This window comes from Colius striatus, chromosome 11 (genome assembly GCF_028858725.1).
Source record: "Colius striatus isolate bColStr4 chromosome 11, bColStr4.1.hap1, whole genome shotgun sequence".
NCBI lineage: Eukaryota > Metazoa > Chordata > Aves > Coliiformes > Coliidae > Colius > Colius striatus.
The window spans coordinates 21,758,338-21,786,156 of NC_084769.1; the positions used below are offsets into that span (position 1 = coordinate 21,758,338).

The 27,819-nt window shown below is 38.6% G+C and overlaps 1 protein-coding gene across 2 annotated transcripts in view; it reads left to right on the top strand.

Annotated features, from left to right (window-relative positions):
- CERS6 (ceramide synthase 6) overlaps positions 1-27,819 on the top strand; it is a 126,949-nt gene that overhangs the window by 75,538 nt on the left and 23,592 nt on the right. For both annotated transcript variants that reach the window (XM_062004886.1, XM_062004888.1), the window contains exons 5-7: positions 16,740-16,790; positions 20,071-20,163; positions 27,522-27,650. In XM_062004886.1, coding sequence (XP_061860870.1) covers positions 16,740-16,790; positions 20,071-20,163; positions 27,522-27,650 — 273 coding nt within the window. The remainder of the gene's footprint in view (positions 1-16,739; positions 16,791-20,070; positions 20,164-27,521; positions 27,651-27,819) is intronic.

A 27,819-nucleotide genomic window follows, 5' to 3' on the forward strand; every position in this document is an offset into this window, starting at 1 on the left:
CTTTGTTCTGCTGCTCAGATGAGTTAGTTTGTTATTTGCCTCTTTTTGGAATAAAATAGTAACAGTGATACATGTGCATGTTACAGCTCTCTGGGAGCAGTAAAGTATTTGTAAATGCTATTTTGGATTGCTTGTAGTCAAGAATTTTAGAGTCTGAAGTCAGATCACCTTCATTTGAAATACAAAAGAAAAATTTGTCACTTCATGTTGTGGTGGCTGGTTTTTGACATTGTTTCTATATTACAATTCACTTGTATCTCTTGATGATTGAGATTGCTAACCTTAGAGGAAGTAAATAGCTGTCAATACGCACAGCAGCTTCATAGAATTGTTATATTTGAGGAAAGAGGAATCTCTGTGATGAAGACTGCAACTTCATATTCCTATAGGAAATAAGACTGGGGTACAGGAATAATGGGACGTTTACCTGGTGTCTCATTTGCCATTCTGGTTTTGGATGTTTCCTGTTATTCATATTTTTGTGAATTTTGCCGGTATTTTGGTATTAACTTGTTCAATAACTTCACTATATGCTATGCCTTGCATCTCTTCTATCACTGATACTTTAGTTTTCTTCAGAACATTCTGAGGTCTGTTCTGGATGCAATCATATGTTCAAATATCATCAAATACATCTCCACTTATTTCAGCTGTTTAATAAAATGATTTTGGAGACATTAGCAAGCACTCCTCTTTAGAGGAACTGTGTATCTCGTTTTCCAGTCACTGAACTGGTAAGTTGGTGATGGCTTATTTAGTCAGATTCAGAACCTAATAAAATGCAACTGCTGTAAGAAGTTTTGAAGGACCTCAAAGGGGCAGTGGCTTCTTACTATTTGCCAAGGTAATGATACAGCTCAGGTGCTCCCAGAAAAGTGAGGAGTTAATATTAGTGTAACATCACTACAGCACTTCTTTCCTTTAGATGGCAACTTTTCTTAAAAAATGGATGAAAACTTCACACTGCCGGTATTATCCCGAATTTATTTCCAGTGTTGGAAAATTAAGGTTGAATTGAGTCACTCTGGAAAGAGTAAGTATATATTTTCTCTATCATGAAAGACATTTCATTGTGTTCTGTTCAACTGTTTCTTTCTCAGTCATATAGGTTCTCAGCAGGCTTGTGGGATGCTCAGCATACAGTATAAACACTTCTCTACGCAGACTCAATAAAGCAACTTAATTCAGTTTCAGATTAGTTTGTCTAATAAGCAAGGAAGGTTCTAATCTCACAGTTGTACATGAAAGTTTTTTTTTTACACTAGTGCTGATCTTTCTTAATTGTTTTTGTAATTGTTATTCTAAAAGCTGAGTTGTGTCTCTATGGAGCAATGGAGGGTAGAGATTTGGTTGGTTATTTGTCTGTTTCTCTCTTTTCCTCATGCTATTTGTGTAGTCTTGCAAAGAATGACCTGAACTTGGAAAGCCTGACATGAGTGAGATCACTGGTAGTTTTCTACCTGCATTTGTTTTCTGGTTTTCTGGTGTCTCTATCTCAAGAATGGCCATAAAAATCTCATGGATTATCTGAAGATGAGTAGTTGGGAGGGGGAAAGGCTGGTTTGTCATAGCAGCCCATTTCCCTGTGATCAGTTCTTCTGTTTTGTGCACCTCAGGGCTTGTTGGCACTGGCAGTGGTGTGACCATTCTGTGGAGTAACTAATTTTTTGTAAATTCTATATAATATTTCCTTTCCTGTATATTATTCAGCTGCCTCTTGTGTTGGTAGTTTTTATGTCTGTCTTCCTTTAGCATATCACTACACTGCTTCTCCCCACTTCTTAAACTGACTTTATTATTTTGGGGAGTGGATTTGGGAATCCTATAAGTCTGCAGGTTTCAAGTGTTCCTGTGGACTTGAGAAAGCCTGCTTTGTTTTGTTCCTCTCCTGTTGCTGTCTTGTTACTGTGATCATTTTATCCAGTATCAACATGTTTTCTCGAAGAAACAGATAGCAATCACCCTGATTTAGCTCTCAGGGTCAATTGTGGTTCAGCAAACCTGCTTGTCTTTCATCTTCCTGGCCATTATGTATTCTTGTCAGTTCTCTAAAATATGAAGAGAATAAGTGTGTTTTATCTTTGTACATTGCAATTTCCAAACAGAGTGCTTCTAACTCCATTGCTGATGTTGTGTCCTGTCACCTGACTGTTCAGTAAGACACGGAAGCTGGGATTGTGATCAACCAGCTCTGAAGCTGGAGAGGGAGCAAGACGGGGCAGCTGCTTTGAAGCCAACTGGTCTTTCTCAGTTGTAGAAGCCTTTTCAAAAGCCTTGCGCTGTTTGCAATGTGTTATTGAACCATAATTTTTAAATGGTCTTTCTCTCTGCTCCAGCTGGACTGATGCCTTGCTTCTGAGTCACAAGCTACACACAATTTCTGAAGCCAACAGATGCAGAGGTATCAAGTGTGTTACTTGGACTTCTGGATTTTCATTTGGCTCAGGATTGTGAATCTACTGCAGCTTAAATGAGGTTTTACTTAGAATAATAATGATATTCAGGAGGAAATATCAAAATAAGTTTGGAAGCAGAAATTAATAGTTTCAGATTCTTCACACAAATCTTCTGCAATGTATAGAGAACATATTTCATGGGAACTCTCAGGAAATACTGTCATTAGCAAAAAAAACTTTTTTTTCCCCATTGTATAGGAATCATAAGAGGATGTCATTCATGCTTAAAGTACTGATGACAAGTATTTTCATTGAAAGCTATTCTTCACCAGAGACAAGTTTCCCAGTGCAGCAACTGGTAGCTGTGTCTTAACTTTTTGGATTATAGTTGTTTTAAGGATTCTGGCAGGGCGTTTGGACTGGATGATCTTTCAAGGTCCTTTCCAATCCTATAAGATTCTATGATTCCATGATTCTGTGATCTATCATGGATAGGAATCAATTTTGATAAATCTGAACTGTATTGAAAAAAAAATGTACTACAAAACACCAGCAGCTGCCAAACTGAAAAATAAACTGCTGCATTGAAAATGTCCAATGCCTTAGCTTTCAGTCTTTCTAGCAGTAGAACAGACTTGATTCTGTTGTAAAAGTTCCTCAGCTATTCGAAAGCTATTCACAGAACACACTGCATGTTACTTAAATCAATTGGAGCAGAAAAACATAGCTGCATCAGAATGATCAGTACTTAATTTGTTATTTCTGTTTCCTCTTGCTGTACCTGCTGGATCTACTTTTTCATGAAGCTAATGCTTCTGGATATTTTGCAGAACAGAGTAATACAAAAACCAGAGCATCTTGGAAATATTGACGCTGTTATGTAGAATACATCTGACTGTCTGATTCTTGGAATGAGACTGCCCAAGACAGGCTAAATCTTTCTGATTTTGACACTGAGCTACTACCAAAGCCTGAGTTTGTGAGATATCTATCTTTGAAAAAGAACAGACTCTAGAAAACAACGTGGCAAGACCTGAAAGTGGGAGGTTTGCCTCCAGTGCCCTTGCTGCTGCCCTCCATTTCCTTTATTCTTGAGGTATTTAAGCAGGCATTCAGATGTGCACTTTTTTTAGTCTGGTCTGCATTTGTTGTGACATTTCCTTCCCATGTTATACCTGAACAGTTGATACATTATCTGTTACTGAAACCTTGTAATTACTTTTGTTCAGTGAGCTTATGTGCCTGATACTGGATAAATACTCTCATTTAAATGAAAAATGTCAGAGGCCACTCTGGAGCCCTTTCAACACAATGCTGATATTTGATATTTTACTGTGCTATTAACAGAAGGATAATGTGATACATATGCTACTCAGGGAGGAAATGAAGCCTGCCTTTGGCAGATTGTACTTGCTGTAAAATTGATTTGGCCTCTCTGGAGAGTTTTATTACTTTTTTTTTCCCTTTGGAAAACAAATTGCTGAGTATCTATAAGTGATGAAAATTGTTAAGCTAAAATAATTTTGTATGTTAAAATCCAATAATACTCTCCTTTCTGTTAAAGTAGGGCTGAGCATTAGATGCTAAATAAAACAATTTCTAATTCACTATGCAAGCAGGAAAAAACACTTGTACCCGAGTCCCTTGAAGGATACTGTTGTGAAAAAGGAGAAAAAAAGGACAGACGAGGTGCCTGAGGACTGGAGAAACCAATCTGTCACACCAATCTTCAAAAAGGGCAAGAAGGACAACCTGGGAAACTACAGAAGGTGATGGAATAACTCATCCTGAATGTTGTCACTGAACAAATGAAGGATAAGATGGTTATCAGGAGGAGTCAACATGGATTCACCAAGGGGAAACCCTGTTTGACCAAACTGTTAGCCTTCTATGAGTGCATAACTGGCTGGCTAGATGAGGGGAGAGCAGCGGATATTATACACTTTGACTTCAGCAAGGCTTTTGACACTGTATCCCATACTCTCATCAGAAAGCTCAGGCAGTGTGGCTTGGATGAGTGGACGGTGAGGTGAATCAAGAGCTGGCTGAATGACAGAGCCCAGAGGGTGGTGATCAATGGCACAGAATCAAGTTGGAGGCCTGTGGCCAGTGAAATTCCACAGGGATTGGTTCTGGGGCCAGTCTTGTTCAACATCTTCATCAACGACCTGGATGAGTGGACAGAGCGTACCCTCAGCAAGTTCCCTGATGACACCAAACTGGGAGGACTGGCTGATTCCCCAGAAGGCTGTGCTGCCATTCAGCGGGATCTCAACTGGCTTGAGAGTTGGGCAGAGAGGAACCTCACGAGGTTCAACAAGGACAAGTGCAGAGTCCTACACCTCAGGAGGAGCAACCTCATGCACCAGTACAGAGTAGGGGTCGAACTGCTGAAGAGGAGCTCTACAGAGAGAGACCTGAGAGTCTTGGTTGATAACAAACTAACCATGAGCCAGCAATGTGCCCTCGTGGCCAAGAAGGCCAATGGCATCCTGAGATGCATCAAGGAGAGTGTGGCCAGCAGGTCAGGGGAGGTTCTTCTCCCCCTGTACTCTGCCCTGATGAGGCCTCATCTGGAGTCCTGTGTCCAGTTCTGGGCTCCTCAGCTCAAGAGGGACAGAGAACTTTTGGAAAGAGTCCAGTGCAGAGCCACCAAGATGATCAGGGGACTGGAGCATCTTTATTATGAAGAAAGGCTGCGGGAACTGGGGCTGTTTAGAGAACAGTAGACTGGGGGGAACTCATTAATATTTACAAGTATATAAATGATGGGTGTCAGGAGATTGAGGCATCCCTTTTTTCTATTGTATCTAGCAACAGGACAAGGGGTAATGGGATGAAGCTGGAACACAAAAAGTTCCATTTAAACATAAGAAAAAACTGTTCAGGTGAGGGAGCCGTGGCACAGGCTGCCCAAGGAGAGTGTGGAGTCTCCTTCCTTTGAGGTTTTCAAAACCCACCTGGGCTTGTTCTGTGTGACCTGCTCTAGATGGACCTGGTTCAGCAGGGGGATTGAAGTAGATGATCTCTAAAGGCCTCTTCCAACTCCTACCGTTCTATGATACCATCAGATGCCACATTACATTTTAAAATAAGCATCATGAGTGGAAAAGTTTTTCAGTCAGACCAAAGTTAAATCCCATCTAATGGAAAAGGAATTTGTTTCAGATATCTCTTCAAAAGGGTTTAAAATGTGTTGAGAGTATTTAGGAAAGATTATTAGAATGCTTTGGACATCTGAGATACAAATCATGAGTCATGCTGTGAGAAAGATCAAATTAGAGAAATTTCATTTTAAATAACTCCAATATTTCAGTGTACATCAACAAGGAAATTTTGGATAATGAAGATTCATAAAAGAAGGTCAGTCAGCATAGGAAATAGTTTATTGTGTAAGCTTTTGGAAGTTAAAAACTGGATCAGGCAAAAGAGGACATATTTAGTTGTGACAGAACTGAAACAGAAGGTTTTTGAAAGAAACAAGTAAAGGAGAGTATCAGTGATATCCTAATTCAGCAATAGGACACTGATGGCAACAGGACTCTCAAATGTAGACAATGGGGACAAATTTGACATAGGCATGGAGAACAAAAGCAATGCACTAATTAAAAAAAAAAAAGCTATCTAGATTGAATTTCACTTTATCTGCTAGGAGTCCAGCTGGGAGTATTTAATAACATCGGTGTAATAAGTAAATGCTCTGTAATCAGCAGTTTGGAGAGTTAAGGTGGAACTGAACCATACACATCATCTTTACATTTCTCAGTTGTTCAGGGTCATGAAAGGGATATTGCCAGACCCTGTGTCCCCCTGTTCACTGGTTGCCAATTTTGACCTCAGCACAGTATTCATCTTCTCGGCAACCCAGCTTTCTCAAAGATTTTCCAATGTCTTATACATAAAAATGGTAGGTCTAAAGGAAATACTTCTCATTGTGTTTTAGTTGGAAAATTCTATAATAAAAATAGTTCTAATTTGTCTGGAAACAAAGGTGGCTCATTCATACCTGTAGCAAAGTATTTACCATAGTACTTCTATATTGCCAGGAGCTTCTTATGATTTACTATTCAGATGAATGAAGCAGTCCCATTTTCCACAGCTAATTAAATGTGAGCAAAGAGTACATGTATGAATATAAGAGCAGGCTGAACTCACTATTGGAGAGGATAGCAGTATCCTTATTTAAGCCTGTATAACTTTTAGAACAATATGTATTTTACAGTATAAAGGCTTGAAGTCATAAAGCTGCTTTACTTGACCCTTAAAGTAGTAGGGAAAAGAAGTTTGCCAGTTAAATAAATGTATTGTTAGTGAGCTTTAATTTTTTTTTAAATTATTATTATAGTTTCTTGCAGCATTACTCCATTACATTTCTCAGAGCATTCTCCTTTCTCCTGCTTAGCTACTGGCTATTGAAATTATCATGTGGAAATACTGTATTAAGTTCAAATCTAATTCAGATTCTTCCTTCTGTTTTTTAACTGCTGTTATCTCACATGAGACTAGAGGAGTTTCACCACAGGTTTTGGGGTCTTGTTTATTGTTGTCCTGTCATCAAGAGTGTAGACTCAAGAATCTGAGAAGAACAAACTCCTCTTGCCTAGTTACTCTAGGTTTTTGCTGTGCCCCAAATTCACAGTTTATAGTTTTATACTAAAAACACAAATTTAGGAATTAGAAAACATAAGCATAGTTCATCTGTTCCCTCTACCAGCCACTGTTATTGCTAGTTGTTTTAATAGATCAATTGCAGAAAAAAATATCACAAGTTGTATCTGGATAGAACCACTGGGAGAATGACAAATGGAAACAACAAAAGGTTTGTACCTGTGCACTTCCTCAGCAGAAGGAGAAAGTGAAAAAGAAAGGGGAAATGAATGTAAAGTTTTATGTAGATTTAGACATTTTTAAAGGTTTGGGAAATTCTTCCTTTGTTGTAGTGAAGTAAATGTTATCATGGCCATTGACTCAGAACTGAGCAGGAAAGAATTCCTTGCAAGCTTTGTTTTTATATTAAAATTATTTAACATTTTCTCCCACTCTTATTCTATTAGAAGAGAATACAATATGTGAGGGGCCTTCCCACTGGGATTTTCCTAGGCAATGCTTAGTACTTGTGTCATTATTAAACACACCAAGAAGTAGTTCAGTGGTAAAGACATGTGCAGCCCCATGGGTAATTTGCAATGATATGGTATACATGCATTAACTCCAGGAAAATGCAATGATTGTAGGAGTGAGAGCAGAAAAGACTATTTTAGTCTGTTCTTACTAATTGTTGCTTAGTATTATGCGTGTTTTAGCTATACCTGGTGACTGAAGCACTTAGAAATGAGTACCTATCTAGTAATCATCACATTTGAGGTGCTTTTGGCCCATATGTTCCAACAGCCTGTCTGGAAGGAGCTCAGCTCCCTTGATCATCAGGTAGGACTTGTTGGTATCTCTGTGTTTGGAAGCAGTCAGCTGCTCTGTCAGGTTGTAGTGGCAGCACTAAGAGTGAGGAGTTGACTGCTGAAAGGCTTCCTCACCAACTGCCCATAATGGTGTCGTGTGATTCAAACACACTCTTGCCTCTCTGAGGATAAATCTTGGCCCTATGAACTAGAGGAATCCATGCTTTCTATTAAAAATTCTTCAGTTGCAGTGTCTTTTTAATTTTCAGACTGTCAGGGATGCTTTTGAGATCTGGCTGCAGTATGCCTATATGAAGGTGCACTAAAACACAGCAGTTGGAGGAGTGTAAGGTGGAGCAGACTTTTGTTTGGATTTTCTCTATACAACTGCTTTCCAGTAGGCAATCTAGGTTCATAATACCAGAGCCTTAAGCACCTGGGTAAGATTGTACCTCAGTGCTCACTTAGTAATGAGTTGTTTTGCTATTCTTGAAAATTGACTCCATCTCTCTTTGTGGGCTGCATGCAGTGATGAAGCATGTTATATGTCATCGAAGCAAGGCCTTAAGACACTGGGAGAATTCTGCAAATGAAAGCAGCTCCCTGGGGATTTCCAAACATCAGCATCAGAAATACAATGAAGGATGTGGTAACACTTCCCATCAGCACATGGCGGGGAAGTCAGTGGCTGGTCAAAGTCAGATAGATTCACTGTTCCACCAGATAAGTTATAATTACAGACAGTAGATATGTAATGATGAAGTTAATTATTAACCACTTTCCTGTATGCCTTTGAGAAACTGTAATATTAGAGCACTGGAAACCCTGGAGTTTTATTGAAGCTGGAGTGAACTGCTCTATTTACTTTGTTAAGAACTTGATCTTGGGATTTTTGCTGGTCTCCTAAAGGTATCATTTTATACAGGTCACCCTCCTAGCAAGGTATGGTTTGCCAAATATAAACCTCATCACACTGTCTTTACAAACTAGTTCCAGACTTACAGTTGCATGTTATCTGTTTTAATAAAATAAATTCATAAGTATCCTCTTAGATCCAAATTCTAGATCAATTGATGTGATCTGTCTCTGTGATCAAAAAAATGCTGTAAAGATAACGCGTTTACCACTGCTTTGCTTCACAAAAATGTTATCAGGTATCTGCATTCTTGGCTGAATTTGTACACTAATTTTTATGCACTCTTCTTACTGTACAGATAGAACAACTACAAAATATGTTGAGTATTGTCGCTGGGAAACTTGTTACCTGCAAATGAATATGAACTTCATCCCAGCTTCTTACAGTATTTGTAGAGACCTTCAGCTGCTCTAAACTGTCAACTAGCAGAGGAGGTGTCAGAGGAGTAGGGTTAGCACATGACAGCAAATATTTTGGCAGCTGGGCTTGGTAAGGGTGGCTGGCTGGTCAGAGCAAGGGGCTGGATGCTACAGCTGCCAGCTTCTGCAGCTGGAGCATCCTTCACTTCTGTTCCATGCATGCAATGCTTCAGTAATATAATGTAATCCAGATTGTCTGTTCCTTTTGCCATCTTCATTTTGAACATATATTGGAAGTTGAAATTGCGCATTTGTCAGAGACATAAACACTAGATCTCTGTATGTCACATTGTTAAAGGGAAAGGTGGTTGTATGTGGTGCACGAAGCTTATTCTGCCTTTCCAAATATTATTTTATGTAAATAAATCCAAAATTCCATTTTTTTCCTAAAAATATTTTTGTGCATATGCATATATTTGCATTTGAAATGTCAAGTGTATCTTCCAGTACTGCTTGTTAATCTTGGCCTTTTGTGCACCCTTCCACATATTTTGTAGTTTTCGATTAGTATAGGTATCTTTTTTTATTATTTTTGGAGATTACTGAGAGGAAAGGCTGAGTTCTCTTCATTGTAAAGGCCTTTTTCCCCTGAAAACTTTTCTTCTGCAGACAGAAAGCTCTAAGCTCTAGAGAAAAGAACAGTTCTGCTGATAATTCTAACAACTTGCTTAGTCACAATATAGAAGTCAACCTCAGGAGATCCATTGGCAATGTGTCAATATTGTGTTCACTTGTATTGTCAGCTGTGCCAAGAAATATGAGGGACTGCTTGGGTCTGTGAAGAATTTATGAAAATTATAATCCTGATATGAGAAGCAATTGCATCTCAAACCAAATCACTAAATACTGGAAGGAAGAACATGCAGAAGTTGATGCAAAAAGAGTAGCCACAGATTTTGCCATTTTGATGCATTCTCTTTGTTATCAGCATGGTGTTTGGTCGGAACTTAGTGATTTTGTGGATAGAGGGAAGTATCGTTGTATCGTTTATTTTGATGTGTAGATGACTAAACACTGGTTTTTGCAGAGAGTCAGTTTGTTTTGCATTTTAATCTGCTGTATACGGTACCAGCCAGTGCTGTTGGCATTGTTTGCTGCTACAGTTGTGCCCTCAATGCCTGTCACAAGTGGCCACTAGGGAGTAGAAACTATCTGATGGATTCTTTAAATCAGTGAGACTTTAGTATGAGAAATGCTTAAGCAGTAGCAAAACAAATACAACTGTCTCAAGGGATGATGCTAATATGGTTTAGATCCTGTCTTGTCCAGGTAATTTTTTGGAAGATAACAGGAGAAAAAAAACCTCCAAACATGTCTAGGTAATCAAAGTTTCCAAGACATCGTAAATCTGAAGTCCTTGGAGGCCAGGCAGACTTCGTAGTAGATGGCAGAAGCTTTGAAAAGCTGACATTCTAGTTGTTCCTTTATAAGTCTTCTGAAAATCAAGGAAAATGAGGAAAACTTTAATTTTCTTTCTACTGGAGAGAAAAATGCTGCAAAATATTGATACTCTTGAAAAAAGAAAGGTCACTTTCTGTGACTTGCAAAACTGTGACATCTTTTACAACAGTTAATTGCAAGGGGTTTTTCTGTAGTTAAGTGGAAAAGAAGTGTAATTACACTAATTAACAAATATTTTCATGGATATATAATATTATTAAAAGAGAAAGGCTGCAGTAGTTTACATTTACATTGATCCCCATTGAGCCAAGGAAGATGGGGAAGGAAACCCAGAGTCACTGTGGAATTTGCAACTAAGAGATTAATTTGTTGAAAAATCTGTTGATTTTACCATAAGTGGGTGGTGCAATTTTTACACTAGAACATAAAGCCCCTGGCATGGGAAAATACAGAAGAATGGGTTCTGTGTTGTCTGGTAATCTGACTTTCTCACGTCAGTAGCCATTCAGCATACTGTGCCAAGAGGATGCAGGTGTTGCAGAAGGAAAAGAAAGCAAGCAATTTAAATAATTCCCATCTAAGCTGATGCTTATTCAACTAAATGAATAAAAAATTGCTATAATCCCTACCAATAATTGGGGGAAAAGGTGAACATTGAGATGCTATTTAATTCAAGCACGTGGAAGATCAATTGCAAAAAAAAAAGCTCACAACCCAACACTCCAAAACAAATGGTAATTTTGAGTAATTGTTCTTCTTCTGATGTTAGGAAAGGTGCTGTTCACTAAAAACCTGTAATTTTCAGTTCCTTTATAATAAAAAAGAGGTGGAAAGCAATCAATATTTTTATGTTTTCAGTCAACAAAAAGACTGTAGTCTCCTCCTGTTACCATTATATTCTTAGGTAGATAAGCTATAGAGCTCAGAATATGGGCAAGGTCTCAGTCCACACAAGCAGGAGATGATGTCTGGCTGTGGTGCAAGGAGGAAAAGAGTATGTATCTGTTATATACCATAAGTGTGTACGTTAGGTCTAGCAAATTGCATACAGCATTTGAGAGAGTTACAAAACATTAATCAAGAGGAAATCTTTTGGCCTCAGTTGTACCACTTATTTTAATGGTGAGCAAGAACCTGCTGTATATTGATGAAAGTAGAGGTATAAATGCTGTGAGCCGTGTTTGCCTGTGTCAGCCCAAAATGAATGAGATGGGTGGATCTTTGTCAAAATTAAGTAATATCTTGACTTTAATTAATAGTGCTAATATCTGTTCCACTTAATATTCCTTGTAGCTTTTGGAGGCAAATTATGTAAAGCTGTATCCAAATACGTTAACCAAGCCAGATAAAATCTTGGCCTTTTCAGATAGCAGAACAATGAGCATACGCACAGTGAATGCTCATGATTTCTGTGTTGTGCTGGTTTTGTTTTTCAGGGGCAGAAGTTTTCTAATTTCAAAAGCAACTTAAAATCTCTTTTTGGACTGAGGATGTCTTATTTTTATTTGAAAATGGGGATTTTGATGTGTTCTTGTATTTTTACATGCTGTATTCTAGTAAAAACAACAATCAGATTTTATTTCTTTATCTGCTGGAAAAGTCAGAAGTTTTCTTACTTATCTGGAGAAGAACCCCGTTGGGAGTTACAACATGCCCATGTGGTCATGAGTAAATCGGTACATATGAGCTCTTTCTAACACTCCAAACTGCTAGGGGAGAAGTTGCCCTCTGGAGAGCTCGGTTTTACTGTCAGGAGGCTTAGCAATATACTTCTGGAAGTGTTTCATCAATGTTACTCATTTCAAGTTTCTGGACTACAAAAAGTAGTGAGTGCCAATAATGCTGTGTTCATTTTTTGCACATCTCTTTATTTTTCTATAGACTCACACTTCAAAGGTCAAAGGAACACTGGTGCTTGTGGGTACAATTTGCATATTGGGATTTCTAGTTTTGTTTGGTAGAATGAAAAATTACTTAGTTGCTGATGCAGTGAGACAAGCTGTGGAAGTAACTTTAGCTGCCCAAGAGCAGTTATTTTGCAAATTTATGTGACCTACATGTATATTTATATTTACATATGCAAGCTGATTCTATAAAACATGTGGAATCCATTTACATCCATTACATACCTGATATACACACATCTGAGGTCTGGCATGCTGACAGTATGGGAAAGTACTTGCTTATGACATATAAGGCTTTTGTTGGTCTGTTTGAGACCATAGTGTGTGGCCTTTGTCTGTTTCCTGTACTCAGGGGGTTCTGCTGGGTACATACAGATGAGAGAAGGGTATTCTGAGTTATGTTTATTACTGTCTGATGAACTAACATTTCTCTTGTTGTTTTAAAATAATAGTACAACAAGTGCATTTGATAAAATTAAAAATTACCTTTTAGCCAAATCAGCTGTCTAGGGAACTGATCACAAATGGAAGGTTTTATTATTTAACTAATTTTGTTTTCCCTCCATTTACTGTCAAAACTGACTGTTGACATAGTAGGTACTAGCAGCAATTTGAGCAAGATTTTCATTGCTTTGAGGCTTTTGAAAGCCAGGGCTCAATTAGAAGCTTTCTCTATAGATAAGTGAATGGGGCAATGGATGAGATAAGTGAATGGGGCAATGGATGAGATAAGTGAATGGGGCAATGGATGCAAAACAACCCAAGGCTTCTGACTAAGCATGCAGACATCTCAGGTTTGTTATACTATTTTTCCCAAATGCTCAGTCATTCTCTTGTTTCAAGAGAAGTTTAAGGGTTGGAATTTGTTTGAAGTTACTCACTTTAATCACAGACTTGGAGAGAGGTTTGATAGAGCTTTTGACAGATATTCTTGTAAGGAAATTAAAATAATAGAGGTTTATTCCTTCATACTGTAAATTCCTTAATACTGTAAATGAAATCAGATTCAACAGCATTTGTTCATCCTTCTCTGTCATTAATACTGCACTTATGAGGTATTGCATCTAAGTGTGGCAAAGCTTAAGTTTGTATTTGAAACCCTTTATGTTCTGTAAGGGAGGATGTCAATGTTGCTAGGGCTGGTGCTTTGTGCCTGATATAATTGGAACTAAGGTTTTTAGTATTCTGTTTCCAACTTAAAGATGCCTTTTTATTATCAGGATCTTTGCATTTACTCTCTTCTTCGATCCTTTCAGGTTCCTCCCTTCCTCTGAGATTATATATCGAGTAAAGAGGTAAAATGGAAATTTGTATATTTTAGAGGCAGTGGAAACTGTAGCATTTCATCAAAAAAGGCATTGTTGCAAAGCCAAGTCACTGACCTTTTCTCCCTGTCCATCATGGGAATTTTCAGGAAGAGCTGGGCTCCACTCCACAGTGAGCTTGCCTGGCCTGATGTGAGGAAGTTCATAGTGAGCATATGCAGGCCTCAGCTGAGCCCCAAGAACGTTGGTATTACATCCTTTTTGATTAATCTGCTCATCACCATTGCGTCTAGGTGTCAAAATGCAGACTGTGTGGGCTTTTTTAGGTTTCTCTCCTTACTGAAGCCTGCACTGAGTATCCCACAGTTGTGAGGTTAACAGAGGACTAAAAAAGGTGCATCTTGCTCCAGCTGTAACGCCATGGTCTATATGAAGAAGTTCAATCTAGGACTGGGTTCATTGTGGAGTTCAGAGAGGAAGGCTGTGCTTAAACCAAGCAATTTCTCCACCTGCTCCATAAAACACTCCTGGACAAGCATAATCAAACTCCATAGCTACAAGTGTTTGAGTGAATTCAGAGATGCCAAGGCAAGTTAAGGGGAGAGGAAAATGAGGAGGAAGAGGAGTAAGAAGTTGGTATAGGTGCAGGTGTGGCTGTCTTAGCTGCTGTTGCCCACACAGGATCCCTTGGGTTTCCAAACAGCTGGTTTTCCAGAAATGGTAGCATGGCTTCCTGAGTCTTACGTGGCTCTGAGCCTTATGTGGCTCAGGAGAGTTCTGCAATGTGTTGGTATTTGAGGCTTAATGAATGTATTATATTGTTTGTCAGTGTATGGCATCCTTTCAGTCTTGTGGTTATGGGTTCTTCCAATGAGGACTATTTTATTTAGGATCCAGCATTTTAACAGCACATAAACCCCCGTGTCTGCAGCTCCTCCAGCAGGCATTTCTGTGAAGAAGTCTTAAGATGTCATAATATTTGAAAGAGAAAAACGTGCAATTTTTTGCTAGGACCTGTAATTTAGGTAGCAAAATAATTGGGTAGGAAGCATCTCTTAGCTCTCATTGATATGAAAGACAGGTACAGCTTTTCAAACCTGGCTAAAACTATGAATTATCCAACAATATTTGGATGGATCTAATTTAGGCAGCTGTCAGAAATATTTTAGATTCTGCACATTAGTAACACTTGCAGAAGTGCTGTGGCTGTTTCTAAAGACTTTTTATTACAGCAGATGAGGGGAACGCATTTACCACAGTAACTACTGTGGAGGTGTTTGAACAAATAAGTTGCTCGAGTGAAATAATTATTCCTAATAGAAAGAAGAAGTTTACATGGACCTTAACCATTCTTACAGCATCCTTGTGAGAGGCATATCAGAAACTCCGGGAGGACTGTTATTTTAAATGTTGGTGTGCTGTTCAGGTTGCTGTAAGAATTATTCCTTGCCATTTCAGGAGCATTGGTGATATAGATATGCAAGTTTAATTTTATGTTATTTTCCATGTGAAGAGTACAGTTGAAAAACTAAGAATAGCCTTTAGTAATCTTATTACATCACTGTTAACCAACAAAGGCTATGAGGACCTGCTGTAAGAAAAATCACAGTTAGAACTTAAGTATCAATTTTGAATTGGGCTATAATTCTGACTGGCATTTATCCTGTCTTTTGATATGGTAGAAATACTTCCAGCCTTGCTTGAGTCTCATCCTGGAGCTTTAACATTTTGCTAAGTGTTGGTTCTACTTAGTTTGACTCTCACCCTTTATTTTGCATGAGTTTGTTACTGTGCTTTGCCTGAGCCGAACTGCTCCACCTGACAGTGAAAACAAGAAAATGCCGTCTCTCATGCAATGAGGGTGTATTTGAAAAAAACCTAATCTAGTGGGAGCATTTAATGCTGTAGGGATATGTTGCCTTAATCCAGGAGGTTTACTGATGGTTTTCTGCCCCCTTAGATGTATAACAGTTAAGGTTGTGTAAAGGATCACCCAAAGATCTTGAATCCACAGTTTTCTTTCATGTTTCAGGTGAGACACTCAGTAGGTGGGTACTTACTGTAGATATGTGCTTCTCAAAGTCCAGATTGCTTCGCAAGACACACAAATCTGAAAGTTTTTGTTCCTGCTTATGCACAAAAAGGGATGTACGCCTGCTTGAAAGCTGTTGATTTGGTCATATTCTTGTTACCCAATGTGGAAACACTTAATGGTTGAGTATGTTGGGTAGAAGTGCTTGCCCATATAGTATTTGCTATCTTGAGTCCATTTAGTTGCATAGAAAAGAAGATAAAAACTAAAGACATCTGAAAGAAACAACCTGCCTACAAGAAAAGATTAAAAAGGTTGTCTTGTGGCACCGAAAGAGAAATAATCACTAAAGTCTTGTGCAAGCAGCAAGGAAATAGGAAGCATAACAGAGCCTGCAAATTGCCCAAGTCTTTTAGTTTGCCCAGCTTTTTGTAGTCTAAGAACCTGTAGATGCATGCTGCAATAAATTTGTCTCCAGTACCTTTTGGTATGAGTATGAAGAGTATTTTCCATGTGACAACAAGATCTATCATCTATGGAAAGTCATGTTTTCAGCTAGGAAAGCAAAAGGTATGATTTGCTCTCTTGAGCTAATGTGCCTGGGGTGAAGAATGGATCCTGTACAGAAGGATGCTTATGTGCAACAGTACATGCAAGGAACAACGTGCAACAGTACATGCAATCTGAGCAGTCTAAAACCAAGATTTCCTGTGCTATTGAATGAACATGTGAGATCTGCCCATTGAGCTCAAGCTGATGATGTTCAATTTGCACTCCTGCAAAAGTAACATCATAGTGTGCCAGCCAAAAACCTCTGTAAACAGGCAGTTTTCTCTAATTCATGCTGTGAAACTTTGAGAAATATCCTTGTTGTATTCAGTTTTCATAGCCTCTATCAAAAATTGCAAATGTTATGCTATTGCTGTAGTCTTGTCCTTCACTGGTATTAATGATACACACTTACATGGCCAAAAATGGTGTGTTACAGACCTTTTTTTTCTCTCTTTCAGACACCCTGGCTCTGGAACACAAGACAGTGCTGGAACGGGTATCCATATCAGGTAAAGTTACAGTGCTTTACAAATACGACGCTTCTACAGAACTCTGCTTTCATTATGGTAGAGCTATATGTCAATATGTTAGTGTGAATGGGCTACTCAGCATTTCAGAACATTGCTAGCTGCTCTCCATCTTGTTTGTCTTCAAGGTGAGAAAGATGAATGTAACTGTCACAGATGTCTTGAAATGAAACACAGGTTCTGAAAACAGATCTGGGAAATCTAACTGTGAAAGCTGACATCTGCAGCTGCAGTGGAATGGTCATTTTTTTTCAAAGTTCTGAGGATACTGAAAGTTTTAACAAAGCCTCAGAGTCGGCAGCCTGGGAATAGTCAGTATAGCTCTCAGAATTGTTATACTGCCTACAGTGTGAGACTTAATCTCTGGCAGTTGGTGTGATCAAAGAGGAGACTGAAGAGAGATAGTAAGTTTCTTCTTTAGACACTTAAATGGGAGCTGTTCAGTCCTGGCCTATGAAGGAAGGTAAAACTAATGTGAGAATTGAGAATGGTTTCAAGTCTTTATTTTCAGCCATATTTTTTTTTTTCATGGATTAAAAAAGCATCAGCATTTCTCTCTGTTTTAGGTCAAAGTATATAACTTCAAAGGAAGGGCTTGAGTAATTCATTTTCTTTACTAAGGAGAGGAATGCCACTGCTAAAGTAAAAGTGATGGTTCAGGTTGTATCCTGCCTCATTCATTCCCTCTCTCAGTCCCCTCCAACAATTTTCCTCATTTCAAATTCAATTTCTTTAAAATGATCTTCAAAAGAACAATAACAATATGTTTGTTCTTTACAGCCCTGCTAGGTTTCTAACTAGTTCTTGGAACATTTAATTCCTATGTCCAAGTTCTGGCCATCTTTCACAGCAATGTAGTTGCTCCATTGCATGCAGATGCTGTAGTTAACACCAGGATTAACTGCATCCCTACAGCTCTGGAAACTATTCTGTGCCAGGGGAAGAAGGAGCAGAACAAGTGAAAGGAGAAGGTTGAACAGTAGCTTCCAAAGTTTGCATACCTAAAAGGTTTTGAGAAACCTCTGCTGTACTTTCCATTCTAGTCAAATATTACCCAGCAAGATGGTCTTCAAAATTTTTAATAACTTCTGAGGATAACTTTTGGTAGCTTCTTTAATTCATCTAATTCTATACCTGAGCATCTTTGAAGTGGTTTGGGGTTTTGGGTTTTTGTTGTTTGGTTGGTTTTTGTATTCAGCCTATGGGAATCTCAATAGGAATCATTGAGACATTGTACTAGCTGCTATCCAAATGCAATCAACATTGAATTCCAAAAGCTCCAGTGAAGAGTTGAGGAGTCTAACCTGTCTAGAGTATATTGGTTTGGGGTTTTTTTCCTTAAAGGGCAGGGTGGAAAAAAAGTCATTGCCAGACTAGAAAGTATGAAGAAAAGTATGGTCTGAAAGATGCATGTATTCCCTGTGACAGTGAAGAGCCCAGGACAGGCTGAATAGGAGGGCTGTGTTTCGCTTTGGGTGCTACTGTTCTTGAAGGCTGTCTACCTATTGGAAATACTTCAGTGGGGACAGTTCAGCAAGAATGACCAGAAATCTTGATCTGAGAAAAGTTGAAGGAATTTGGTCATTTAACCTCAGAAGAAATAGTAACTTAAATTCCACCCAGGGACTGGGTAACATTAGGAAAGCAGAGGAAGAAATTGAAAAGGCAAGTGTTGAATCTTCATCCCTCAGAGACTTTAGGAACAATCTTTTTTCAGAAATTATGTGTCTGGTGCCTCTCAGTCCATTTTCTACTATTTTTGTGTTATTACGTACAAGAAGAGATTTACTTATGATGAATGATCATGAATTTTACTGGTTAAAGAGCATATATTTACCAGACTTATCAGAAGAATGAGATCATTTAGAAAGTTGGTTACAGTTTTTAGAGAGTAGCAACTAAATATGTGATATCTAAAATCATGTTGCTAGTGGGGAGAGTCCAATAGGAAGCAAATCATCAAAGAGAAATGATGTCAAAATCCTTTTCTTGGAGATAAAAATGTCTACTGGGTGCTGATAAGGATTAAGTACTGGGTTTTCAAATATTTTTTTCTTAAGTAGACAACATTTTTGTTTGCTACACAGCTTTTGTAAATTATTCAATGTAACACTGCAGAAATCCAGATGGACTTACTGAAAATAGTGTCAAATGAATCATTTGGGTGATGACTTACCCTTAAGCACAGAAGAGTCCGATTGAAGATAAGTCTATGGAGAAATGAAACCTGACATTTAAACGGAGTTAAACACACACTATTGATCCTTTCATGGAGAGAAACCATGATATCTTTAGAATCCCACTACATTTTCATTATATATGGATTTAGAAATACTAATGCTATTGTTAATAAAGCAACTGACAATGTTAATTGTTTTAATAGAAATTCTCCCCAGTGAGTTGTCTCGCAGTAATAGCTGTGGTTCACTGCTAGTTTGCATTCTCTTCCTTTTTTTTTAATTGAACCTAATGAAAAGCTTACTGGCAGCCTTGCTAAATCAGAAAAGCATTATATTGGCCCAAGAAGTGGCTTTAAGAAATTCATTTTGAGCATAGGTGTTATTCATAAAGCAGAAGCATATATCTGTATTAAAATAACTCACATAGAACATTCAGCGGGCACCTAGGGATTGTTTTCCAGCTGCAAAGAACTGCTCTGCAAAAGAGGGTGGGAAAAGATAGAGCAACTGAAATTCCTCTTGCCAGGGGAAATAGCTCATTCCATGCTTGGGTGCATGGTTGTGCCTGTGCAAAGTGCCCCTCTTGTTACTACGATGGAAGACATGACTAGCAGGGAGGCACAAGCACATGGAAGTTAGCGTAGCTACTACAACTGGCTCTCTTAGGCTGGGGACCAAATGGCTTATTGGTGCCATCAGGTACCTTCTTTTCTCTAATCTGCTCTATCATTGAGATGTTTGCTGTACTTTAGAACCACATCACCAATGTACAGCAAGATGTTTCAAATGATCTTTCAAAACAGACTCAGGAGTACTCAGAATTTGGTTTGTTCTAGGTTCCAAATGTACAAGATCATCATTTCTTGGTATTACAATATTACAATACTGCCAAGATTAAAACATGAGAGTAGGCTGGGGAGCTTTAAAAGTGTGAAAGAGGCAACCATCTTTTTTTTTTTTTTACATAGGATGTTTATGTATGATTCAATAATCTCCCTGTGATTAAATGTGTCTCCTGTGGACCTCAACTGCCTGTAATGTCAGTTAGACTCTATTAACCTTTTCTCATCTCCATCTTTCAGCCACTGATGCCTGACCTTCATTATTACTACATAGTTGAATTGTCATTCTACTGGTCCTTAATGTTTTCTCAATTCATTGACATCAAAAGAAAGGTAAGAACAATGAGATTAAAACCACTGAAAGCTGTAAACATATGTCTTTCTTGACCTGAGGAATAGCTGTATTACCTGCACAGTGAACTGGAAATATAGTTCTTTTTAGTCACCACCTCTGGCAGATACTTGTCACTGAGAAAGTGGTGTTGAAGTGCCTGTCTTACTGTGATGTGGGATTTTTCTGCACCTGGGTAGAAGAGCCTGGAGTATTCAATGGGAAACAGCATCAGCCAAACAAGCCTTTTGCTCTCATAAAATGACTTGTATGGAATTGAATGCATAGAAGCTAGTAGATGTACAGTTTCTTCTGAGTTAAATGATGAAATATCAGCGACAGAAGAAGACTGCCTCATAAATTCACAGTGTCATTTAATAAGATCTATGAGAGCTTACAATTTATTCAACAAAGGCATAGTAAAAACAGGGATACATTTAACATTAAAAAGTGGTGTTACATTTAATCTTATCTCCACAGTTATGAAATTTAAAGTATCTGAGCATTGCTATTAAGGGGCTATTAAACAAGAAAATAAAACTCTGGCCAGATAAAAACATGTTTCCGGTATCAGCAGAAACCTGTTCCATATTCTTTCATACAAGTACTCTTCTGCAAGTAGACTGCTAGTCCACAGCAGAACGGACAGGAAACCAGTCATTCTGTAAAAACAGTCCATTGAGCTATTCCTGCAGACTATTTTAGTGTTCTGAAATATTTTTTTCAAACATTTGGAAGGATTTTGTAATATTTTTATGGGCTTCCTTCTGCTGTCAATTAAATAAGTGTAGGATATGCTAACAGCAGAATACCTATTTACTAAAATTTTAGCAGGAGCATAACTTAGAAGAGAGTAAATGAAGGATCTGCTACGTCCTAAAGAAATTTATCTGCTGTTTGGACCACGGTGTGTTCCTGCAAGCCTTGTGTCAGAGCTACATATATACAAAACACCCCTTTGTTTGAATTTCCCATTTTTTACAGAGGTAGAAATCTGAGGAACACATCTACAAATTTTAAATCCATACTGGAGGGTAAATTGTAAACAAAAGAATCCATTTAGAATTAATATATTTAAATCCTTTGCCTGCGTTGTCTGTAAACATTCTGTTGAACATGAGCTTGAAATGAATACAACTTCACTGTTTCAAAAAACAGATGCAGAAAAAACAGTGCTCAACAGAGCTGTATGGTAGTTGAGATGAATTTAAATTAAGAGTAACATTGACTAATATATGTGAGCCGTAGGTGCCAGCAATGCTGAGTAGCCATTTGTCAATATATCAACCAAAACCAACCTCTGCAGTAACACTCCTGAGCTGTTCAAGTTATTGCTGCAGAAATGTATTCTGTCTACTCAGTCTCCCTGCATTCATCTTCATCCCTCTGCACTGTGCCATTGGTTATATTTTATTTTCTTTGTTGCCTCTCGAGGAAGAGGAAAATGTAACAGCATCACAATTGCAACGGTACTGCAAATTTACAGTATAATGCATCTTTAAAGAATATTTAATTTACTCCTGAATTTGCTCATGTAAAAAGTAATTGGAGGCTACCTGATGAGCATCTAGGCTCAGCACTGAAGTACACTTCTGAAAAGGGCAATAGGGAGAGTCAGTAATACCTTTCTCATTTGGTACATCTCATGAGCAAATACTGTATTTTTTTTCCTCATGACTTGGTGAGTTTGTTCCCATTGGTAAGATGAGCACAGAGCTAAAGCCTGATCTGGTCCATAGTGCAAGTGCAAGTAAACAATCTTTTGAAAGTCTGTTTCTTGTTAGTATATAAATGACTTGTTATCAGAAAGTCTTTGCAGCAGTCTACTGTAGAAATAGAACTGGAGGTAGAGGTGGGGAAGTGGATTGCTAACAGCAATGTGACACACCTGCCACAGATTTGCAGTGCTTGAACCCAGAGCACTAGATCAAAGCAGTCCCCAATGTGTCTGTGTGTCTGGGAACACCCAGTGTCTGGAAGAGCACAGGATCACAGCATCTGCAGTGTGATGGCAGCAAGTCAAAAACCTTTCATTACAAGTACCCTGCAGAAGACAGCAGAGATGCCATATTTATAAATAACCTATTAGATCACTGACCAGTTTGGACTGTGGAGACAGTTCTTTTTGTAGTGTAAGCAAAATTGCCAACTAGGAAGAGCAGACTGGAAAAATGCAGCTGTGTGCTGGTGTCACACAGTAAAAATGTTCTGTGGCCAGGGGCCAGTGCAAGCTGTCAAGGAAACACATGAGTTCAAAAATATTAGCTGATAGCTTACAGTAATTGATAAAAAAGTAGTACAAGCCTGACAGAGACACCAGCTCTTGTAGCACTACAATAGTTCTCTTCTAAAGAGCAGGTTTAGTTCATAAAATGTCGAAGCCTCTTATTGTGCCCAATATGCAACATGTTGAAGCATTGCCTATATGAAATAAGGCTCTGTTTAACTGGAAGAAGCAGTAAATTTGCCAGCTAATATTAGACATTTGTAATAGTGCATGACAGCTTATACAGAGCAGATTAACAGTTCTTAGGCTGAGAAGTCTGATGTTTTCATGTTCTAGTGAGAGGAATACTTTTATCTAAGCCTTGGTTATCATTTTAGATATTTTAAATTCAGCTGTGGCTGTGTTGCTGTCTGGGATGATCAAAAGCACTCTGTCAGCCTCAGGAATTCAGAAAACTGCTTTTATGTAGCCAGTGAGGTGCAGTAGCTAGTCTCTGAAAGCATCAGCACTCAACACTGGCCTAACTCCAGCACTGGTCTTTTACTTACTGTAGCTCAGGAGAAACGTACTTGCTGTTTTCCATCTCCATTTTATTTTTCTGTAATAGCAAATTTATGACTTTAAAATTACTTCCAACTGGTTTGCTGACTATCATATACTTACTTATCTTTATTTAGGTGTTATAAATTCCACTAGATTATTTTTGCCTGGCTGAAGAGATTCAAACCAACTATTTAGGCTGTTGCCTACTATTGGCATTAGGGCAGCAAACTGAGTAGGTTAGCTTTTATGGTTTTGTAATGGTGTGTTGTTTATTTTATAAATATCTACTTTGTTGCTGTAATGATGTTCTACACTTAAGAGGTTTCATTTTCAAAGACTAAAACCTAGCATGATTTGGTTTTTTGTCGTCTCTGTCCAGCTTCTGGAACTACTCCTTTGTAATATACAGAGAAAAACAAAAAATCAGGGAATTCTCACAAGCCCTTGATGAGACTTAAAAGCAGTGAGACTTATCTATAAGCTTTCTTAATACCTGAAGTATTGCTTGATAGAAAAATATTTGACAGTTACATTTAAAGGAATGTATCAAATTTCTGCTTGGTGTTTGAATAGGTTTGTAGAAGGTCTAGGAGTGTCTTCATACCTTTTAGTGCCAGGCATTTGGCAATTCCTAGAGCTTGTGTGTCTTTGTGGATTTTTTTAAAAAATAACAGCTCACTCATTCTGAAAATAAAATAATCTGTAGCTGCTAATTTTCTGTAATATTCCTTTTTTATTCTAGAAGCCATGCTACATTTCACTAAATCTAGATCTTAGATCTCTTTCTTCAGACTCTGAAATATAAAGTCATAGAGCTGATTTCTTTCAGTGGAAAAGAATTCAGATTTGTGTACACTTTGCACACCTTTACTAGAATTGTAATGGTTGAAACCTTTAGCTGGTTGATACTCCCTTTCAATGTTTATCTATAACATATCCCATTTCTGGAAGCTGGAGCGACTAATGAAGGTGATATTTTGCCCTTCATGCTTCCATAGACACTTGGCAGTTTAGTCAGTGAATGTGACATGTTAAACAAACATGGGTAAAAGAAGCCTTGATTCCAGAGGGCTTTGTCTACAAGTTGAGACCCACGGAGTGTCTTTGTCTGCCTTGTGTTCTTCCCACTGATGGTGTCAGGAGTAGGTTCTTTCCCTTATTATTAGACAGGTATTTTCATGACACAGACACATAACATCTTTCAGCAGTTACAACTGGAGACTACAGATCTGCTGTAAATAAATGCTTCTTGCATGAACATGCATGTAGGCACAGACGTAGCTTGGACCAGCCAGCTTGAATAAAGATGGTAGGGATAAGTTAATGCAGCTGGCATGCTACTTCAGAAACAGGTGCTGCAAGTTAATCAATTGGGCCCTGGGTGATCTCATGGGCAGAAGCAGCATATAAGGAGGTAGCTAGCAAAGGAAGGGTGGCTTCGAGTCAACTCTGGTGGTTGTACTGTGTTGCCCCTGTATGTCTCTGTACGTGCATTACTTAGACCCTCCACGCCTTTGAGTGAATATTGCTTGCTCAACAACAACACATGCATACCATTTGAAATATATTTTTTAAAAAGGAAAAGCCCACTCCTGTATAGCTGCTCTTCTGCTGTGTGTAGGTGAAACTGCTTGAGTAAGCTGAGACTGCAAGTACCACTTGACATTATAGGGATTGGTACCGTCAGTTTCTATGCATTCATTACATGTAATTCTATTACTTATGATTAAACTAATTATAAGTAAAATCTAACAGGTGGTATCTTCAAAACACAGTATTAATTACTAACATAAAGAATGTCACAAATATGAAAGAGAGGACCAGAATAAAAAAAATAGTCTTAGTTATATCACCACTACTGTTTTTTCTAACACTTTTCAGTAGGTCAGTCCAGCATCTCTGTTTCAGAGCTGCCAGTCAGGTAACTATCTCTTTTAAGAAACATTATTAGAGAAGTTCCTTGAACAGCATTTCTGTGAGTAGACTTCTGTGAGAAGACTGCTGCCCAAGAGCATTAGGGCTGCTTAAGAGTAATCCATATTGTCAGAAGTGCCTTGAAGAGGTCCCAAGAGGGACTAAAAATGTCGTATTTGTAGAATATGAATGTGTCAGCTATAAAAAGAGAGGAGATTTTCTATTTGGCCTGTCTGTGTGCTAACGTAATTGCACTTAGAAGGAAAATAAAGAATGGTGCCATAGCATTTCACAGAATCACTACAGTTGGAAAAGACCTTGAAGATCATTGAGTCCAACTGCTAAACTCACATTGTCAGGCCCACCACTAAGCTAAACCGTATCCCTCAGCACCTCATAGAATCATAGGATTAATTATTTTGATTGAAAAAGACCTTTAAGATCATCAAGTCCAACTCCTCACTTCACGCTGCCAAGCCCACTACTAAACCATGTTCCTCAGCACCTCAGGTACATGGCTTTTAAATATCTCCAGGGATGGTGACTCCACCACCTCCCTGGGCAGCCTGTTCCAATACTTAATAATCTTCTCAGTAAAAAAGTTTTTCCCAATGTCCAATCTAAACCTTCCCTGGTGCAACTTAAATCCATGTCTTTGTGTCTTGTCATTCATTACTGGAAAGAAGAGATCGACCTCCACCTCACTACAGGTAGTTGTAGAGAGTGATCATGTCTCCCCTCAGCCTCTCCTCCCCTCCAGCTCTCTCAGCTGCTCCTCATGAGACTTGTTCTCTAGACCCTTTACCAGCTTCGTTGCCCATCTCTGGACACACTCCAGAAGCTCACTGTCCTTGTAGTGAGGGGCCCAGAACTGAACACAGTATTTAAGATGTGGCTTCACTGAAGCAGGTAAAAAGCTAGGCTGTAATATGGCCTTATGGCAGTGCTAGTAGTTTACTTCTGATCCCAGGGAATAAGGTGGGTGCTTCACTGTTTTGATTGTGGTATGGTAAACCAGTCCCTGTGTTTGGTTTTGTAGTTACTGAGAGGATTAAGATCTCATACCTCTATGTTCCCTTAAGATCATTAGAAAGGGAAACAACCTTTAATTCTCATTTGGTTCAGTCTGCTTTAAGAAAATGGGTTTAAAGCAATGGCTTAATGTTACTGCTGAATGTATTTGATTGTGCTGCTGGGGACCATATAACCTGTCTGAGAAATGCTGGATGTAGACCAAAGTAGGATATGGTTCTCTGCTTTCAGTCTTTTTTTTTTCTTACCCCTCACATTTGTGTTAGAAATACTGATAATACCCATTGATTAATATGTGGAGGAAATGAGACCTTGTAGCACCTGATAGCATTAAACATAAAGTGATATGCTGTGAGCAGGTCCTGTCCCTCTTCAGTTAGGAAGACTGCTCAAGCTGCAGGTTTTTTCACAGACTGCAGGTGTACATTGCAGTGAGACCAAGTGCTGATACTGTAAGGTAATGGCACTGCATGTCCTTGAAAACAGTGGTGCCTGCTACATGCCTGCTACAGGACTGGCCCATGAGAGCTGTCAAATCTCATCTCCCAAGGTGCTTGATGAGCAGGCTGCCTGGAGGAGCTGCTGCTTCTGACTGCCTGGACCTCTCTCCCTTCAGACAGCCCTGTATGAGAGCCACTAGACCTGCTGAACGCTGTGGTAGTTACTTTGCACTCAATGAACAGAGAAACTCCACGCTCAAATAAGGCCTGTGATACTTTCTTCAGGGCTGTGATATCACTTTCTGAAAGCTGTGCAGATAGTCCAGCAAACTCCAACAAGTCTTCTTTTTGACTGACAAGGTACCTTGCCAAGAGTAGTCTCATCTCTGTGCATTCTGTTCTCTCAGTAATCAGTCTGGGAGTCTAGGCCAGTCAGACAGTTGCTCCCTCTCCTGTACCTGCCCCTTGGCACATATCTGGAAATGTGATGTTACAGGAGCTTCACTGCTCCTGGCATTTTGCAATAGTAACAGTTACTTGCTAGCTAAGTAATTACTGATCTGGAGACCAGATAACCTATGTCATTTGGGATGCAGAAGATTAGATCTGAGTAGGAGGAGCTGCACCAGATCCCAGACTTTTTCTTACAGTCTTACAGTGTGAAGAGAAAGCAGCTTCATTAAATACAATCAAAAAAAAAGCTGGAACTGGGATTCTCAGCTCTGTGAAAACTCTCAGTTGTGCTTGGCAGGTGACTGCTGAAAACAGTGCAATGGAAATGTATCTCATGTTCCTTTGTAGCCATTTGAGCTCTTTTGAATGGTGCATTGTTTTGCATATTCTGTGTTGCTTGGTGTATTAAAAATATGGCCTAATTTGGTTTGCATGTACGTACGCTTTTTCAAAGTAACTTCAGCTACAAATGTTTATTCATCAGGTTAAATGGCTATGAACTGAGAAGTGTAGCTATTGCCTAGCTTTCAATAATATTTTTTTTCATTTTGTTAACATAAAGTGATTCTGTTATTCAGTCTAAGTTAAATATATAGCAGGGTATTTAATACACATACATAGCAGAATCTTTATGTAACATAACCATAATGCTGGGTTTAAAAAGCATCCATCCATTTTTGTACAAGAGTACTGAATCTCACTGTTTGCTTCATTGTTTTATTTTTTTTTCCCCTGCTTTTTGCTGCTCTAGGATTTTGGCATCATGTTTACACATCACATTGTAACAGTCACCCTGATAACCTTCTCATATGTAACCAATTTGACACGAGTGGGAACCTTGACCTTATGTCTCCATGATGCGGCTGATGTTGTCCTAGAGGTGAGATAATATATATATCATCGGTGTCTGTACATGGTATTCACTATTGGGAGAGCAAACATGTCAGTAGATAGAATCTGTTTGCCGTGCAGGACAAGTATTTCCTAAGCAGACTCCAGTTACAGATGGTAATGGTGATTAATATAGTTTATTTCCTTGCTGAAATATG